Raw genomic sequence first — 20,597 nt, forward strand, 5'->3', positions numbered from 1 at the left:
GAAAGACAAGTTCTCACGTGTGAGAGAGAGAACTGTGTCGCATGTCACAACAGTCTGCGTGGATGCTAACAACTTTATGGACAATAGCACACAGCTATACGATGCAGCAACGGAGCAAAACATCAAGTTGGAGATCTGTGTGTTAACGTTTCTTTCGTTGATTATGAAACTGTGGTAGGACAAAGTAGAACATGGCAGGTCACCACAGTCTAGACAAAATGATGGCCCCTTCTAGTTTGTTTGTTTGTTCGCAGGATGACATTTTCCATGAAATTGTGTGGAGGAGTGGGACGTGACCCTATTTTTCGTTTTATATAAGAGAGAAAGAGTGAGATAGGGTCTCTGAGAATAATGAATGGATCTTAATGGTAAATCAGGCATTAAACGGGACTGACATTTATCAGTGTGTACAATTCTAGTTCAGTAAGATCATGGCTGTTGAGCCAAAATGATATTGCTGACCATTCAGGACTTCATGTGCTAAATCTGAGGCCTTTCACTCGTTTACACAGACAAAGTCATGTGGACCGCCCCAAGCTGGGAACAGATAAAGCCACTTCACAGCTTCTTTTTATTTTTCAGCCTGTGTATGGTATCTTCTTGTTGACTGTAATTATTAGTCCACATCCAGCGACGTCTTCCTTCACTCACGCTGATCATAATTTGCTTCACAGTCCAGGACAGTTTGTATTGATCTTTTTAACAATTACAGTTCCTATAGTTTAATGGAGACGCTCTGTTTGTCCTTCAAAAAGCATCACCCAGTACATTTGATTTGTTAACACATATCAGTCGGTCATTATTCCTGACAGTGTTAATTACAATGCATCTCAAGTCATGGAGACATGGCTGCAGACGTTAATCAAAGCATATTCATCAAATCAGGTCTGGAGAGGGAAAGAAGCACACTGGGCTAGTTCCTGCTAATTAGCATGGCAATTATTGTAAGCTGTCACAGTTCTTAAGCAATGGGGTGGACTGTGTGTGCTCCAGTGCGTAATCCCTCACAAATTACAAGATAATGGAAGCAAAAAGAGGCCACTGCTTCAAAAGGAACCGAGAGATAGAATCCCCAGCAGGGACATTTTAGGGACAGGCAGCAAGAGAGAGAGAGAGAGACACAGTGAAAGGTGGGAGAGAGAAGTACAGCATGTATTCCCTGCACATAGAGCTGACTGAATTTGAATGCTTAGTGGAGTGATTGGCTGCAAAGAACACAGGTCTGAGGAGGTCTTCATCTACTGACACATTTTTTAATGTCGTTTTAAAAACTGTCACAAGGTCATATTCACTAATAAAACCCTTATGTGGGTTTCATGATGTGAAGCTTGAGCTCATGCGGATGCTTCAGCTGTAGTTACAGATCAATAGTCCTTTCTGTTGGAGTACATGTGGCATCGTGCATGTTTACCTGTGGTGCAAAGTACAATATCATGAGCTTATGTTATCCAGGATTCACCAATCAGTGTCTTAGAAATCTTGGAAGATGAATTATTTTACAAGGAATAAGAAAAATAAAAGATGCAACACAACTGGCCCCAAATGCAAACACATGATGGATGCAGGATGGTGCAGTGAAGACGATTTCATGTGAAATTATCAGGCTTACAGTGGATCCAGTTTGTAGACGGGCAGTCAGATGGAAAAAGGAAAGTTGACTCAAAATCCTATGGAGGCTAAATAGCAGCAGGAGGTAGAGACAGGAAGCTGAATCAGAGAGGACGGACAAAGAGGACTAAGGGAGGCAGGGATAACTGGACACAGGGATGATAATCATTAAAGTGTGGAGAAAGACAGAGGCAGGAAGTAATGCAACAACAGACACACAAGGTCAAATAATAAATGAAACAGAGTCACAAGTACCAAGTTGTCTCGAAGTTGTACCGAGTTTGAGGAACCATAGACTGTATCTGAAGATGGATGATGCGACTCCACTTCCTCCCACTATCAAGAAATGAAGCTAATATATCACAGATACGAACACCAACATCTTGCCAAAGTCTGTGCAGTAGCGATCAGAGAATGAAGCAGGTCCCATCGATACACACGCTTGACCAATCACAAGAGAGGGTGGGATTTCAGACCTGTTCCGCAGCCAGCCACCAGGTGGCGATTAAGACGCTTTGGCTTCACTTCTGGGGAGCCGTCAGGTTGTCCATCTTTATACACAGCGTATATACACAGACCAAAGTTTGCTTCTGATTCATTTCAACGTGGAAAGACACATCTGAACTGGAAATCAGATGAAATCATCACAGGCTCTAGTCTGAGAGAAATGTGGCGTCTCTTACTCAGGAAATATGGTTTATATTCCTATTCTATAACTGCACCATTGCACAGTGAAATAAAACGAGCAATGGAGATGGAGTGATGCTGTTTACTCAAGTGACAGAGGATACTTTGCCGCTTTAAAGACAATTTGTTTAAAGTGCTATATAAATAAAGATGTCAAGTGTAAAACCATAATCTTTGTGGAGTGCTTTCGTTAGCACACCAGCGATAGTGGCTCCTTCAGTTTATATTTACAACCCCAAAACCCTCCGGTGCTATTTCCTGTCCCCCTTCGCTTTTGGCAACATCATGCAAGTAAATTCCTCCTGGCAGATTTTGCTCTGACTTCAGATAAAGAGGGTCAAACAGCTGTCAATCAAGCACGCTGTGAACACGCTCACTTTCCTTATGAGGTCTGGCAACTTAAGTGTACACAGTGTGTGTGGACCCTGGGTGCGGGGGGGACCTTTATGGGACGGTAATTTGTTATTTTCTGCCTTCTCTTTTTCTGTGTTATTGCTTTTTATATGGAAATGATCCCAGGTGCCATGAAGTGTACAAAGCTTAATGAAGTCATTCTTACTTGAGATGTGACTCATCAACCACACACATTCATTGTAACATGGTCTCATCAGCATTGTCTCTTGAACATCAAACCTAGTGGATCTTCAGGTTTGGCTTATTATTATAATCAGAAGGTGTTGAGACAGTGAGGCATTAATATTCATATCAGGAACATAATTCGGATATAATTGCTCTAATACTGCAGATAGACGCGACATTGTTAAAGGACAGATTTGTCTTTCACCTTTAGCAGGAGAATCTAATTTTGTCACATTTGAATGTACATTTACATCAAAATCACAGAAGCTACTCAAAAGCAAATGGTTCTCGCCAAAGCTCAATTTGAAATAATCCTACAGTGCAAAAGAAAGTTAACTAGTTAACTAACTAGTTAGCAGGGCCACACCTCTTCATCACCTGTCAAGCCTTCATATACCTGCTCAACCCATCATGCTCCGTTTATTCCAGATTTCTCGACCCACCCTTTCCCTTCCCTTTATCCATTCATCCTCCTTCACTCATCCCATCATCCTCTCTTCTAGCTTTCCCTCATCCTTTCATCCTCTCTTCCCACCTTCCCTCCTCCCTACCTACATCCTGTAAACCTTTCTTCCCTCCTTCCATCATCCTTTCTTCCTCTCATCCCTCCTTCCCTCATTCCTACCCTCATCCCTTCATCCTCCTTCCCTCATCCCTTCTTCCTCTCATCCCTCCTTCCCTCATTCTTACCCTCATTCCTTCGTCCTCCTTCCCTCATCCCTAACATGCCCTCTGGTAATTTAACATCACAACACAAGATTTCATTTTAACGCCTGCATAATTTCTCCAGTGATAATTACCGCACAGTGATGTTTACAACGACGACTCACTCAATAAATGTTGCTATGAGGGCGGGGCACAGTTAGACGTGGATTAAGCAGCTTGGAACTTTTGAAAATGAGATGAAAAATTTAACGATTCAAGAACACTGTCGTGATGAGGCACACCCTCAGCATTTCAATGAGCCTCTGTGGATCTGGAGCGAGGCGTAAATGCCAGCACCCTTCATCTCACGGGCAGCTCTGCCAAACAGACTGTGAGACTGTGAAGCCATCCAACCACGAGTTCAGCTCTCTCATTAATGATTAGCATTTACTATGTAAACTGTGGCAGCTCACATGTGATGTGCAGACTGAGGCGACCAGGGGATGTTTCCGTTATGTTTCATCAGTATTTTATCCTTCGCCAACACATTGATGCAGCGTTTGCAGAGAAGGCGTGATCCTGTTCTTCTGACATCATATAGGTGCAAGGCTATTTTCTAGTGGTAGGGGTTGTGCTGAAAATGAAAAATTCAAAATGCCATTCATAGCAATTAAAGATATTGTTACCGAATAGGTTAATTATAGACTGCTTTTTGTTGAAGTGTCCTTCAAAAGATTTTACTCAACAACTCTCAGATGTTGCTAAGCAGCAAATCCTCACTAAAGTACCCCAAAAAAATACTGTTGTTTTGCAAAAGCCAAAATGGCCACAGATATTTCAAGACTGTAACATTTTCCCAAAGCAATAATTCCATCAGAAACGTTTTTGTGTTACTGAGAATCTAGGGGACTTGATGGGCCAGATAATAAAACTGCACAACTTGTTTGTTTTTTTAAAATAATAAAATCCAGATCTAAAGCAATCTGTGGTTTGTTGATTGATAGCATTACGTTGAACATCTTTTCACCGACTTGGTGAAAAGATGGAACTATTGGTCAAGAAAGAACCAATTCAATGTTGGTACAGATCCAGACAAAGAGCCAAACCCAGATTCTTTTGTGAGATGTTAAGAAGTTTTTAGACATTTTCTCAGATTTCCCAGAGATGTTGATAAAAAGGATCAGACATATTTAAGTGACTGATATCTATGAGTGTGTGCAATTTGGTGCAGCTTGACTAAATGTAAGGGAACTTTCTTGGCCTTGGTGGAGGTCTGCCCAATTCTAGTTATTAGAATAAAAAAATTGCTATAAACAGCATTTAGATCAAAAATGTAAACTCTGACATGCCATTAAAAATGATTTTCTAATAGTTTTCCCTATTGTTTTGTGCCCATTTCTGGATGTTTTTTACCATCATCCATCAGTCGAGTTAGGTCTTAAAATGCTCACTTTGTCAATTATTTAAATTTGTTATAATATACAATAAGAAGTTCAGCTTAGATCTCAACTAAACCTAGAATTTATAGCTCAATTTCACATCTTTAGTAACAGACGCTCATGAGCAAAACACATTCTTATTCAGTACTGTAGTTTGAATCCTTAAAGCAACAGGCAGACAATAATTTTAATGGTTGTTAAATAATCAAATCTGTTTCAGAGGCTTGTTTGCTTCTTTATAGGTTTTAACATTTGACGTGAAGGATTGTAATTTCTAACAAATTCCAAAACTGACAAAAAGCTTATTGCATTTTTTATAATCTTAATTTAGTTTGTATGTTTGCAGTCAAGCATTGGGCTTTATTAAATTTTGTCACATAAATCTAATAATACAATCTAATCAACCATACATTGTAGGGAATTCTCAAATATAATCATGATGAATTGCATTGTGCATGCTGATATGTACTAATTTGTAAATCATAACTCACTGTATTATGACTATTGCCTTCAAAAGATCTTCCCATTGGGTCTTAAAGGGAGAATTGTGATGTGTGGTCATGTTCTCGTTAAATTTTTGCCGTGATTACTTTAGATCGGGGCACTGTTACAGTATGGCAGCATCAGTACTCCAGCCCAGCATCCAAACACAAACACTTGAGTGCTGCAGTAATGGAGAGCCACAGCAGGGCCCAGTATAATCGGCAACACTGGAGCCTGTGTGTACCCTCTGTGACACTGCTTTGTTTCTGAGTGCCCTCCATATTCAGATGAGTCGCTGCACTTGAATTTCCAAATCCAGCCACAGTGCACCTGCTAAACTGATTGCTTCCCTGACACACTCACCTTGCATTTGGTTTAATATGTACTATAATTTTTTTTTACATATTTTATTTAGAGAAAAAATAAAATAATATTTCAAAATACACCTCAGGCTTTGGAGAGGATTTTCCCAAATATTAGATTTGTCCTCTTATTACCAGGAACAACTGACCTTTGATGATCTAATATTAATGCTGTGTTGATTCACCTGTTTGATCTCTGCATTATGTAAGACACTTATTTAATTCCCAAGAATACAATTTGTCCTCTCCAGTGAAATTAAATCTAAAGAAGAGCAAAACTGATGCCAATGTTTTATCTGTTGTGAAGAGCTTTTCAGTTACAATTTGTGATTTGCTCCTCACGGGAAAGTTTGTTCCGTGAAAAGTGTCACAGCGCAGCAATAGTGCAGCGCTGGTGTCAGCCCATGTGCATTAGTTTCCATGACGGCACGATGCCAGTCTCCATGAAGTCTCTGCGCTTTTGTTGCATTTTGAATAACTGACATTTGCAACTAACGGGTGCTTCAGCATTAGCCTTGTTTACAGGCAGCCAGAAACTACCTGAATGTTGAATTTATGGTTTGACCCTTAAGGGATAATTTAATGAATATGAGGACTTGCAATTTTACAGGATTTGAGACCTTTGAAATATGGAAAATTGTTATTTGTCATTTGTTATATTTCCGGTCATCCTATATAGTAAAAGGAGGGCAGTTAATGACATACATACTTTATGTTCATACACAGTATATAATTCAAATTCCTCATGGAATTCCTGCCGTGTGCACCTTTCGTTTTTGTTGTTTTATATTTTATTTAAAAGGTTGTTTTCCGAGCTGTCACCCTGATGTGAAAAACACAAGCACAAATTGCTTTCCTCACATGGTTAAGTGCTCAATTCTTTTTCTTTTGTCAAAACTGACACACTGGGAGTGGGAACTGGGACATACTGTATGATGGTGCAAATGAATTAAAAATGAAGGAATTGGAGCAAAGCTGCAAAAGCTGCCATGATCAAATTTCTTAAAAAACAATGATTTGGACAGACGTTTCACTTTAAGTGAGCTTATTGTGAACAATGCTGTTCAGGGGTCTGAATGAAGCTGCATTAAAACTCCCACGCTTGTCATGTGCTGCTGTCTGCAGTGGATTATTGTGCTGCAACTGTGCTGTGACTATAACTCAGAGAGATGGTGGTGAGTCCCATTTGTGAGAAAATAACAGTAATTCAAGCTGGGCTCCTTCAGTCACTTCTACTGTTCTGCAGCCTTTCTCATTTCTGTCGGACCACAGCTGGGGGACTGACAGGAAAGTATCAGAATGCAAATAAGGCCTGCAGCCTCCTCCACTGTCTGTGGCTATAGGAGGTTATACACACACACTCACTCACAAACCAGGAACATGAAATATCCAAATTCCAAGTTCATACTAGACTTTGAAGAGCCATAGACGAGAATACAAAAAAACATCTCATCACTGCTGGTAAAACTGTTCAGTGTTGTTCAGTAGGAGAACCCCAGTATGTGTGTCAGTCCCAATTAAAGGCACTGGATGTTGGGAGGATGGGAGGTAAAAACAGAGAGGGTTAAAAAAATCTGATTATTTTAGGAGAAGAAGTCTGTAACCCAACATACAAATGTTGTTTGGTGAAAAGGCTAAATGTCAGAACTGTCAAAAGAAACACGGGTCTGCTTCTGCTCCAGGTTTCTTTTCTCTCCACAGTTTATTTTCTCTGTTGGGTTTCTCTATAAGGTCTCAGCAAAGTGCCTTTAGAGAATGTACCGTGGTCTGGTGCTATGCAAATAAAATGAAATTTAATTGATAAGATAAGATAAGATAAGATAAGATAAGATAAGATAAGATAAAACTATTGATTGATTATTGATCCTACACCGGGGAAATTCCTTTGTTAAAGCAGCAGACAAGTCAGAATGAGGTGGACAAGAGACTAAACATATAGAAGAAGTCAAACGAATTAAACAAATAAAAACAGAATATGTACATTATATACACCTTTCACTACAGAAAAGTGAAGTTCAGTGGTATGATTGCACAAGAGTGTAAAACTGTATTTGTGCATTAGCTTAAGGTGCAATTGAGATGCTATTTAAAAAGCACATCTAATTTCTAGATGTTACAATGTGTATTTTGTCTTAGGGTTAGGCTTACCTCTATTGTTCATTGCTGAGAGGTTATCTGTTATCTGTTCCATTTATGCATGGGTGTTTATGAACATGTTTTTCCTTATCCAGATACAAAATGCATCTTGTCCAGATGTTGGTGCCTGTGTCTACCTGTGAATCAAAGGTTTTGGGATTTCAATAGATATGGAGTCTATTAAACAGGCAGGCCAACCCACTGTATTAATACACAGCATGAACATTATAATATATAAAGAGAAATCAATTGCATCTAGCGTAAATGCATCATTTGTTTGAGTTTACGGTGCAATTTAAAGACAATTATCAAGGTTGTTTTGTTGCAAAAATCTCTTTGCATTAACCAAAGTGTGGGAGTATCATATCTCGTATCCCCAACATGTCTGTTTTGACGCACATTCATTTCCCAGAACCCAAACTTTTATATATATATATATCACACGGACTCTAACTTAAATATGTGTGTTAGACTATAGGTTTCTATACTATGGTAGTTTAGAGAATTGATCATCTTGCAGCGGTGCGTAAAATGCGTAATCCACCGTGTCCATGCAGGCAGCGGTTCTGTGAAAGGCGTCGTGCGCTCTCTCGTGGATTTTCTCGGCCACTGAGCTCAGCTTGTGTTCGTTGGCTGTAACGTCCACGCGCCTGGAACCTGTTGCTGGCTTTTAATCCTCACTGCAAGTCGACTGGAGCGCATCGTCCCCCCCTCACATCCCCACCAGGACCATGGAGGAGCAAACAGACCTCAACTCCAGCTGGCACCACTTTGACGGCGCCTCAGCTAGATTCCAGGGCAGCTCCGTGTTTTCAGGAGCCCCGTTTGTCGTCTTGATGGTGATGATGGTGACTCTGGTGCTCGTGATAGTTTTGGGGAACGCGCTGGTCATATTTGCCTTTAAAGTGGATAAGAGTTTAAGAAGACAGTGCAACTACTACTTCCTCAATCTGGCAATATCAGATTTCCTCGTAGGTAAGTATTTTTTAAAATTTTTTACAGACGCTGGAATCAGAGAGAGAAGTGTGGATTTCAAATGCTGGATGTGCTATCTCTGTTTTCTGTATGATGCTGAAATCCTAAAGATATCTGGTGCTGCTGTGCCTGTGCCAGATGTGCACCAGCTAATTCAACAGTACCACATTAAGCAGCATTTCTTTCTTTCTTTCTTTGTTTCTTTCTTTCTTTCTTTGTAATGTCAATGCTTAACTTTTGCAGCAGGTAAACTTTCCTTGATCTTCTTTGTCACTCACCTTCCTTCCTTCAAAGTTCACTTTACATAAAACCGCCTAATTTAGCATTTACAAACATTATATAAACATTTAATAACAAGTTTATAACACACAATGATGGAGCATGTGTTACATTTCTGAAAATGTGCTGATAAAGATGGGATAAGATCAAGATAACAATTTGATATTGATGATTATTGCGATAAATGTCAAATCCTACACTGAATTTTTCTCCTAAGTAAAGGTTATGGTTTTAAACTCTTCTTTCTGATGTAAATGTGTTAATATAAGGATATATCGGTATAGAACATTTGATATTTTGATATTGGTGCTATAATATTATGATAATTATTGTTTTGTCCCTCTCCTGCATACCTGTTTGTGCAGGAGCATTCTGCATCCCAGTCTACATCCCGTACATCCTCACCGGCCGGTGGACGCTGGGCCGAGGGCTGTGTAAACTGTGGCTGGTCATGGACTACCTGCTTTGTTCTGCCTCCGCCTTCAACATCGTCCTCATCAGCTACGACCGTTTCCTTTCAGTGACCAGAGCAGTGAGTGGAACATCCTGTGCCTCACACCCACAAAATAATACACAGGGACATCAATGTGAATCGGGATTGTGACACACACAAACACACACACACACACACTCAGAGAAAATGAGATTGTCAAATTAAGGTAGATCAGAGTACGCAGAGAAAAATAACCTTTTTCACATTCGAACGAAGCACTTGAAGCATAATGTCAAATTTTAAAGATCTTTTTCCCCCTGTAACTATCAAACGCTCACCGCTTGTCGTCTGTGGCTTCATTTTCTGACTGGTGAGTTTCTCAGGTCATTGATGGGGGCAGTGCCACCTCAGTCTCCAAAATGTGCCCATCTGCAGAGGTTAATCATTCCTGACCCAGTCAGGCGCAGTGCCACCCCTAATTATAGCTCTCCCCCATGATGAAGAGGGAAAAAAAACCACATTTGGACTTTGGGCCTCAAAACAACACACAACTGTCAATAAGCAAAACGATTCTTGAATTCTTAAATTTCTACTCAAGCAGGTTTAAATAATTCAAACTTCATCCATGCAGCTGATTTATTTCTCTGAAATACATAGTGAGTGATGTTGATTTTCTTTTTCTATTATTTGCACATAACTTGTGTTTAGCGTGAATCTCCAAACCTCTGCAGCTGTTAGCCCCATTGACTCTCTTGTTGAGGCTAGCTGACTGTAGCCCATACGCCGCGTATTAACTCAGAGGTGGGATGAGGCTTGGCATTAGAAGACAAAGACAGTGTTCTGTTTCCTTTCACAAGCAAACACTTAACATCAGAGCAATGAATACAAATAACACCAGCGAGAGAGAGCCTCTTCTTTAATTAGCTAGCTTTGATCATAGAGATCCTCCTCGGTCCTTCCAACCTGGAGAGATCAATCATCAGCAGAAGCAGGCCACCGGCAGCCAAGCAGCAGTTTCCTAAGAGCATCTCTCTCTCTGTGAACATCGAAAGACAAAGAATATCATCGACAGTCACAGGACAAAGTTTGTCCTCTGAAAGAAGACATGGATTCAGATTAGATTCGTACACGCGGCAGTTAGATTAAATCAAAGCATGTTAGCAAAACACTGACTGAACAGTAATAGAGAGAAGATATCACATCATGTCATTAGGTTTGATTATGATGATGAGCTAAGATTCATCCTGCAAGGCATCGGGAGGAATGGAAAGATTTAAAAGGATAACGTGAAATGTGGAATCAGTGATACATTATTATGGAAGCAGGGGCCAGTCACTTCATAACCTGGGAGTCTTCATCGTCTTTATTCCGAACAGTGTCATATCTTCAAAGCAGCTGCAGAGGTTGTAAAGTCTGGTGCCCGCTGAACAAGAACGTGGACAGGGACTCAGGATGTGACGCTGATGTAACCGGTGGAATCTATGTCTGCGTTGTGATTGATTTAATGTGAAGGGCCAGACCGTGAATGTCTTTGGAGGCGATCCCTGCAGAAACGAGTCCAAGAACAAAATCCTCTGGTCATTCTTTTTACATATGTGCATCCAAGGAGTACAATCAGTGGTGGATCTAGGATTTTTCTATATCAGGGTCCATAGAGGGGCCACAATTTACTCAGAGAGGCCAATTATATGTCCAACATACAGTACATGTACAATTCCTTATTCAGTAAGGTGCACATTTAAGTCGTTGTTACTGTTCGCTCTATATCAATGAATACATTTTGAAAATAGTTTGTTGTTCAAGCGCATTGTGTTCTTCACAAAACTCAACAATTTGTCATATTTATTGTTAGTATGGTTAATAAGTGAGTATGAATATATAACAGGACAGGGGCACTTCAGGGGCCAATCAGATTTCAGCTCTGGGCCTGCAAATTGTTGTTTTCTTTACACTAGAATGAGCCCTTTATATCCTTGTGTCCTCACTCCACTCTCTAAAAAAAAGAAGAGGGAAGGTGGCTGGCACACCCTTCTAGGGACAGGTCCACTGAAAGACGTAGGGGAACAGAACTTCCACCTGTTTTCTTCTTGATAATGACTTCCTATAAGAACCTGGGTGTTCACCTGAGCAGTACACTGGACTGGACCGATCATGCCACTGCACTTTATAAGAAGGGCCAGAGCCGACTGTATCTGCTCAGGAGACTGAGGTCTTTTGGACTGCAGGGGGCGCTCCTGAAGACCTTTTATGACTCTGTTGTGGCACCGGCCAGTCCTGGGAGCAGTGGAGGTGGTGGGACAGAGGAGGATGATGGCGAAGCTGTCATCTGGGATGGACAACCAGTCCCACCCCCTGCAGGACACCATCACAGCACTGGGCAGCTCCCTTCAGTGACAAACTGACCCACGCTGAGTGTCCGAGGGAGAGGTATCGCAGGTCGTTCCTTCCTGCAGCTGTTAGACTGTACGCTCAGCTGTGCTCCCAGTGAACCACACACACCTTCACTGGACTAATGCACTTTGACTTCACTTTTTAACTCTGGAATATTAATTTCTGTCTGTGAAATTCAATGGCTTATGTGGAATCTATTTCACTGTACATATTGTGTTTTCACAGTACATTTCACTCCATTCATATTTATATCTCCTTACATTATAAGAGCTGCATGATACTCATTATTACTTTCCTGGTGTTTACTGCCCTCTTTCTTGATCAAGCAATTGTTTACTCAATTGTTATTTTGACCTGAATGTATTTCTATGACAATAGTAGAATTCAGCAATTGAGTGACTCAACACTGGCGATGAGTCAATATATATTGTATGATTTGTGCTTATGTTTGCTACAGGTAAGTTATCGTGCCAGACAGAGCATGACTCATCAAGCCATAATCAAGATGATTGCCGTCTGGGTGCTGGCCTTTGTCCTGTACGGCCCAGCCATCATATTCTGGGAGCTGGTGGTGGGCAGAAGCCGAGTGCCAAAGGACGAGTGCTTTGCGGAGTTCTATTACTCTTGGTATTTCCTGCTGAGCGCCTCAATGCTGGAGTTTTTCTCTCCCTTCCTCTCAGTGGCTTTCTTCAACCTCAGCATTTACCTCAGCATACGCAGGAGGAGGCTCCAGAGCAGGCAGGTGCAGCTACACCTTCAAATGAGCGAACCTGCCTCTGCCCAGGGGGAAGGTATCCCCCTCTCCCACAACTGGGGGTTTGGGATGAAACTGGCTGTAAGAGGCTCTTTCAACTCCCAGACCTCCTCTCCCAGTTTGGGTAAACTGGATCCCTCCCCCACCAGGGGGGCCATGCCGAGCCGTCTGTCCAGGGATAAGAAAATAGCAAAGTCCCTTGCCATCATAGTGTGCGTGTTTGCCATCTGCTGGGCACCGTACACTCTGCTGATGATCATCCGCGCTGCCTGCAGAGGGCGATGCATCCAGCATCACTGGTACGAGGTCACCTTCTGGCTCCTGTGGCTCAACTCTGCTATTAACCCCTTCCTGTACCCGCTCTGCCACAGTAGCTTCCGCAGGGCCTTCAGTAAGATCCTCTGTGCAAAGCGGCACAGTACCCAGTCACCTTCGGTCCCTCGTGCTGGCCAGTGACGAGCGCATGAACTAACAATGTGGCAAAGCTAGAAACAAGGTCGAACTGTGCAACACGGTGTGTCAGACAGACCATAATGAATGGGTCTCCTTTGTGTTTGGATGTATAATGTTGGTACTGCACAGTATGACGTTATTGACTCACTGTGTTCAATGTTCAATGTGTCAAACATTCATCGTAGAGTGAAAAATAATTATGCTGCCTTAAAAGTATTAGTATGCCAACGAAAGTATCATATATATTTACTGATATTGATTATCATAAGTTGTCACTTACTGTAAGAACTTTATGAGTTCTGTGTTGGTTCATGGGAGCAAAGAAAAAACTGAAAAATATTCAGAAACATTGTTCAAGGCCTTTTGATAAATATCATGCACACAATTTAACAATGAAACGTCAGCTATGTCGTATGTACTGTACCGTGTATATTGATAGAAATGATATCAAGAAATGCATTTTGCTTGACTTCATTATTTAGCACATACATTGTCCACAGATATTCTCTAGAAAATGAAAGATAACTGTTTCAGGCTAATAAGCAATTTGTTTTGCTATCATATCTAATTTTGATGGTTCAACAGCTTTTATTTTGAATTTACACTCATGATATTGAGCAGTTATGTTCATAAGTGTTGAGCTCACTCTGACATCTTCCTTCTGCTATTACAGAAATACAGTGTTAAAAATACAAGTGCCATTATAAGTCTGCACGTACGTGAACTGAAATGTCTGACCAAAGCATAACAATAGGCTCTTTAACCATCTTTTCGTTTTTGGCATTACATGACATCAGTAAACAATTACATTTATGAACCTTAGAGAAGCGACTTATTTATCAACAATATGAAAACGGAGGAGGAGCGGGTGTGTGTACTGTCTCCTTGTGCCACTAGATGTCACCGTTAACCTTCACAGCTCCCTGTGTTTGCAGTGACTGAGGACTCATCATGGAGTGAACGCAGTCTATTAGAAATACGGTTTCCATGAACTCTTTCACTTTAACACTTTGTGTTTGACTCGTCAGTTCAAAACCTGCTTTGCTGCTGCACCCAGATGTTGACCGATCCAAACTGTAATAGAAGAATGTAACATTATTATTCAAGGTCTATGGATATGGATGCTGCTCTCTAACAGTGAATCATTTCACTGTACGTAACCCATACAATTAAAAAACACTGGTTTCAATATGTCCTATGCTTACGCAGTCGATCTATATACTCTTTAAACCTTGTTATACTATTTTCTGTAACTATTTGTGTGGATGAAATATTAGAGTGATAGCATGAATGTTGTCTCTTTTGCTTAAAGCAAAATTATTGTATAAATACTTTGTAAAAATGCGTAAATCATTGTTTATAATTTTCAAAATAAACACATCCCTTTACTCGCTGATATTCTTTGAGCCTAGTTTGATATGAAATAATAATAATTTTTATATTCATTATTTGTGTGCTGCATTGTAGCATATAAATGGCAGCGTTAAGCTGTGGAGTTGCTGTCTACTTGATGGCTAATTGGGTCAAAGCCAAGTGCAGAGAGGCTATAGCTTGATGTGCAGATGAAATGCTGAGAGTGCAATACCATTTTTGTGTTTTGTATGGTTCTCCGGTCCGGGTATAGGTGTGACGTGATAGATTAAATGAGCTTTTAACAGATGCAGACTTATTAAACCTGTAATTATGCCATCATGTTAGATAGTGGGGTTACGTTTGCAGGTGCCTGGGTCCCACAGGGGACTTACATTGCTCAAATTGTTGCTGCTGCCTGCGTGCACATCTGGGCTCCTGGTCAGGTGCTGGGAATAAGGGCACAGCTGCAGGGAGCAGGCCCCCATGCTGCCTCCCCTCCCCCCGCTCCCCCTCCGCCCGTGGCATGGTGGGGGGACAGAAGCGGCACTTTGTGACCAGAGGGATGCAGGCACATTTCCCTTGGGATGACAGAACTGCATTTATCAGCAGAACGGCAATCCCTGGGTTTACTCCCTATGTATCTAAATGCGACAGCGAGAGCTTTATCACGGTGAGGAGAGCTCGCACCTTGTGCAGTTATATCAGGACGACTGCTGTTGATTTTCTTGATAGATTGAAATGTCTTGGCAGGTGTGCCGAAGCAATTGGCCACCGGCTGAGGGTGTATCGGGGATCATGGCAGCTTAAATCGGTCCAGGAGGAGTTGCAGCATCAAAAATACAGATGAGAAATAATAATTTGTTGCCTTTTAAATCCTACTCCTACTCACCCCCTCTCTTTGCGTCTGAGTGAAAGTGCTCATGGGAGGTTTGGATGTCTATGACCCCCCAATCAAAGTGTCTAAAAGCTCTGACCCCAAATAGAGCTCACCTGTGCCCCTGAAGTTTACAGAGCCCCATTAGCAGAGACTCAGTCTGGGATCCGAGGGGGGGGGGGATGGTCTTCAACCTAAAGTTCTTGTTTTCAAACCTGACAAGAGATCTGATCCTCACAGAAGATAAAAGGTGACAGATGTGTAATGAAGCCACTGAATGTCTGACTTGAAGATTTAACATGCGATATGCTGCACTCGTGGTATTCTGGAGTGAAACTGCAACATAAAAGTGAACCTGCAGACAAGAACAAACCACTTAAGTCTGCAGATACAGGTTAAAGCTGTGACCCCTTTTTTGAAAATACTCTATGTGTCTTACCCCCACACAGGCTGTTTTTCACTTCCCTAGCAGTAAACCACCGTTAATATTTCATGAGGGACGTACTCAAAAAGAAAAACTGACTATTTCTGCTTAATTTTTCGCCTTTTCCGTTCCTCCATCTCTTTTCCCCCCTCTGCTTTTTTCCTGCAGTGTACTTCCTGACTAGAGATTAAATAATTCCATTGGAATCCTCTTAGGATGGGTTCCCAGCACTTGGCAATTAAACAATTACATTTAATCAGCATGGGGCGACGCTTCAAGTCACCCTCATTTCAGACGTTGATTAAAAGCAATTCTGCAGTGGTTATTGCTGTCGACTTTGGAAACTATGGTTCACTTAGGTTTACTGCATCTGTGGGGTCAGGTTGGATAGCAATATGGCAGGTTCAGTGGTGGTCGAGAGCTGTATCTGCCTCTGGTGGGTAAGACAGTAATGACAGAACTCACGGCAGACCTTGTATTGTCCCTTAAGTCGGAGCTAGTTAGATTACTTGGAGACATTTTGACCCGACAGCGGAGAAGACTCAGGGAACAATGGAAAGGAGCGGGGCATTACCTTATGCATGTGGGAGTATAGATATAGTGTCAGTGAGTTTTTGCTTTTTACATTACACATGTGTATTCGACCGCGTCTATATACACAGCTGTTTCTGTTTGCATCTGCATTTCAGCGCATTTAGCTTGATTGAAATGCACCTTGACATGTACAATTTCATCATGCCATGCAATAACATCTCCCTCTGTGACGGCACATGCGGAGGGAGGAGGGGGCTCTTGTGTGAGCCCTATTTGACATCATGCCATGAGTGAACGAGTGCAACGTGGCACAGGGCTGCAGCAAACTACCGTCTTCTCCTGTGCAACGCAGATGAGTTGTGATGGATACCCGGCCCCCTCTTGTGAAACCCAGGTGCCCCTGTTTCATAAGGCCCCCCCACTGGCTCTCCAGCCCTCTTAATTAGCAGCTTCCGTCAGCTGGCACCCAGGCCTTGGAGCACCAGTCGCCGGCCTCTGCCGCTGCCCACGGAATCAGGTTCACTCCACATCTTCAGCTCCTCTAGCACAAGCATCCACGGGGCGTGAAGTTTTTTTTTGCAAACCTTTAAATCATCCGTGAATCTTCCTTGCATCCGGATCACGTGCACGCTGGAAGTGGAAGGTAAAATGTATTTTTCTTGGTTCTAATAATGACGGGCAGCTGCAGAGTGCACGAGTGGGGCCATGAGCTCTGAGTCGCAGCTGCAGATATGCTGCAACAAGACATTGATGATTTTTATATGATGAAGTCAAATATAGATAAAAGGTTTCACCAGGACGAGAATGTAGCCGTGCAGCATCATAGCAGCGCAGTAACAATAGTCTCTTCTAATGACATTCCCCCAGTAACTTCTTGCCTCTGCGAATCTCAAGGGGGATGCGCTACAAAAAGTGATAATTACATGAAATATACATAGAGAATAAAGGGAGCATGTTTACATAACCAGGCCCATAAATATCTGACTGGGAAGACATTGTTCTCAGACTCCTTTTAAGCTGATCTCCCAGGGATGCCATTTTAATGACATGATGGTTTAAAGAGATGCTGCTCCATCTCGTTCCATATTTAATTAACTTTTGCTTTTCTGACGCAGAGGAAAAAAACAGACTAAAGAAAAGCGTGATGGAGACAAACACGCTCGATAGCGGGGAGACAATAACAAATAGCTGGGAGAACAGAGAGGGAGGCAGGGGGAACATGAGCAGAGACCTTGTCATGCTTTTGTGAGCTGTTTACAATACAAGAGATGCAAAGGGGGAGAAGGGGGGGAGCGAGAGCGAACGAGGACCGACATGGGTGAGGGAGGATGAGAGCGAACGACGAGGGGAAGAATGAACGGGAAGCCCCAGATTTTAAAAAAAAATAAAGGAGATTGATGAAATTATAAGAAAAGATAAAGAGGGAGACAGGGAAGAGAGAATGAGGGGATTACTGCGAGAATAAAACATTTTATAGTTGGTCACCAATAATCAAAAAAGGATGAAAAGACAAACTGATGACACAAAGCACTGGTTTAACTGACATTTCAGATTGTTAAAAATACAAGGGCACTCACATACACATAGACAAAAAGAATTGAAAAAAATAAAGCTGGATATTTGCTGCATAGTCGATTTAAGTTACACTGAAAACAACAGCAACCAAATAACAGTAACATGACTAGTTTCAGATTCAGACTTTTGAGCTTAGAGCAAATGTCTCCGTCAAGGCCCAGCAGTCCCCTTATGATACCACATTTAAATTCACTACATCTGGTGTATTATTTGGATCAGCACCAAATTGCACAGTCATAAATATCAGTCCCCTAAACATGCCCGATTTCTCTCGGAGAAATCAGTGAAAAGGGAAAACAAATTCCTGTATCCGTCCCATTACTGACCGACACTGCATCCTTGCAACGTGTTTGGTGGTAATCCGTCCAGCAGTTTTTGTGAAATCATGCAACAGACAAACCAACAACCACAGATGAAACCATGCCCTGCTTGTCAGAGGTAATAAACACTAACAAATGGACGATCAAAAAAGAAGAAGAAGAAGAAGAAGAAGAAGAAGAAGAAGAAGAAGAAGAAGAAGAAGAAGACTCTTTTGATTACATGTGTCTGTCAGTAAAGATAACTTCATGTCAGCATTAACATAACATGATAAAAGACATTAAACCGACTGCAGTGCAGAAATCTGCGCTGACATTCCTGCACGTGTCTCCACGCTCACCCAACGCACTGACCCACCTGAACTGCCAACAATGAAATCAAATCATTTAACCAATGAATTTCATGTTCTGGCACTTATGATATAAAATGACTCAGTCCAGACTTTCATAGCGCCCTCCTCCTCCTCCTCCTCGTCCTCCTCATCTCTCTGTCTCTCTCTCTTTCTCAGGCAGTGTGTTTTCCATTTCTCTCTCAGCTGTATACAGTGTACGCTGCATTATTGATACTTTCTTTCCCTTTTTCTCTCCTCTTGTTAGACTCTCCTCCTTTGTCCTCATCTCATCACACCAGCCACACTGGCTGTGGAGCCTGGAGAGTTGCAGTGAATTTGACCCCACCTGGTCTATATTTTATTGCTTGGTGTTTAATACATTTTTGAAAACCCTCCCCCATCCCAACCCCAAAAAAAAAAAAAGATATAGTGCCTCGTCTATTTCAAGTGTCTGTCTTGGTGAGGCAGAGGGAGATGACTGGAGGGGGAGACTCACCTTCAGCTCTCCCAGTTCAGGAGACAGGGGGGATCATTAGGAGGGGCTGCAGAGGAGGGGAAAGTGTGATTGTGTTTGTTTGTCTATGTGTTCGAACTCGCTGATAGACTGGCGACTCGTCCAGGGTGGTTCTTATCCATCGTGAGCTGGGATTGGCTCCCGTCCCCATGTGAACCTGAAAGGGACCAATAGTTTATAAAATGGATGATGGAAATGAAAGATGCATCACCCCGGCACAAATCAGCACTGAATGAATATTTTACTTTGGAAAATATATTTATTCACATGTTCTAGTTCTGTACATGTGCACTTTGAAGTTTGGGTGAGGGTGTATATTCTGAGAAAGACCTGGGGGGTGATATCCACAATGGCACCAAGTAGAGCATGTGTACCTCCGCCAAGGCCCAACAGTCGCCTTGAATTCAACCCAGCCGCATTAAATTATCTGTCTCCTAACTATATGCCTGACATTTTCATCCAGATCTATGAATTCCCCTTATCGGAAGCCGCACCAAAATCGAATGGGTTCTTTCCTGACTCATAATGCATCCTTCCACTAAGTTTCGTGGTAATCCGTCCACAAGTTTTTGTGTTGTCCTTTGTCAAACACACACAAGGCGGTAATTATTACTGTCTTTGCCATCCACACATTTGCAGAAAAAAATCTGACTTTCATAACTGTTTTCTTTTTTTTTACTGCCATTATTATTATTCCTCCAATTAAACTTTAACAGACCTAGAAACAGGATGTGCACAAAACCACACAGGAAATACACAAACGACAATAACAAAAACTCTATAAACACAATGGCAGGGCTACATACTGATGTTTAGGACGTCCATTTTGCTGACACAGCTCTGAAGTGAAAAGATGGCTCTCTGGATGTGAATTGCCGGTGTGAGAGATTGGGTTACCCCAGACACTCCCAGCGGATCTCCCGGCCAAATGGATCTGGATCTCATGCTTGGGCGCACATATTGAATGCCATAAGAGGTCTCTGAGGTCTCCTTCTGTGGGAGGAATGCACAGCCTAACAATGTGGAGTTTTCACCAAACTACATTTTTGCACCAAAGAAGAGCAAGGACACTCAAACACAAGGGGACAAGCACTGAACACAGACTTATACCTGGGCTGGATGTTTCCACTGGATAAAGTGGAACTAAGCTTTCAACCTACTACGCAGGTTCAGTGGGATCTCATAATTCTTTAATAAAGTCTTAACACGAGGCTGCCACTTTCCCTCCAGAGGACTAGGGGTATGAGACGGCCAAATAAAAAAAACCAAAATGCCATTTTACGCACAACCTGGACGAGAACAATGGCATTTCCGCTGCTCTCAAACATCTGGCCCGGCTGTCCAGCTTCACTGAGGACTGGCCAGGCTCTCGGCAGCGTTCAGTGCCAATTGCATCGAGGTTACCATGAGGCGACGACACCACTGAGGATCGGCCGGGCTAAGTTATCTC

General features: G+C 42.0%; 1 protein-coding gene across 1 annotated transcript; it reads left to right on the plus strand.

Moving 5' to 3' along the window:
- Nucleotides 1-8,670: 8,670 nt before the first annotated feature.
- LOC118117386 (histamine H3 receptor) lies at nucleotides 8,671-13,227 on the plus strand. The gene is made up of 3 exons (XM_047341859.1): nucleotides 8,671-8,914; nucleotides 9,559-9,725; nucleotides 12,475-13,227. Exons 1-3 carry the CDS (start codon nucleotides 8,671-8,673, stop codon nucleotides 13,225-13,227), a joined length of 1,164 nt encoding a protein of 387 aa, XP_047197815.1.
- The last annotated feature ends 7,370 nt before the right edge of the window (nucleotides 13,228-20,597 follow it).

The sequence above is a fragment of the Hippoglossus stenolepis genome, chromosome 11 (genome assembly GCF_022539355.2).
Source record: "Hippoglossus stenolepis isolate QCI-W04-F060 chromosome 11, HSTE1.2, whole genome shotgun sequence".
NCBI lineage: Eukaryota > Metazoa > Chordata > Actinopteri > Pleuronectiformes > Pleuronectidae > Hippoglossus > Hippoglossus stenolepis.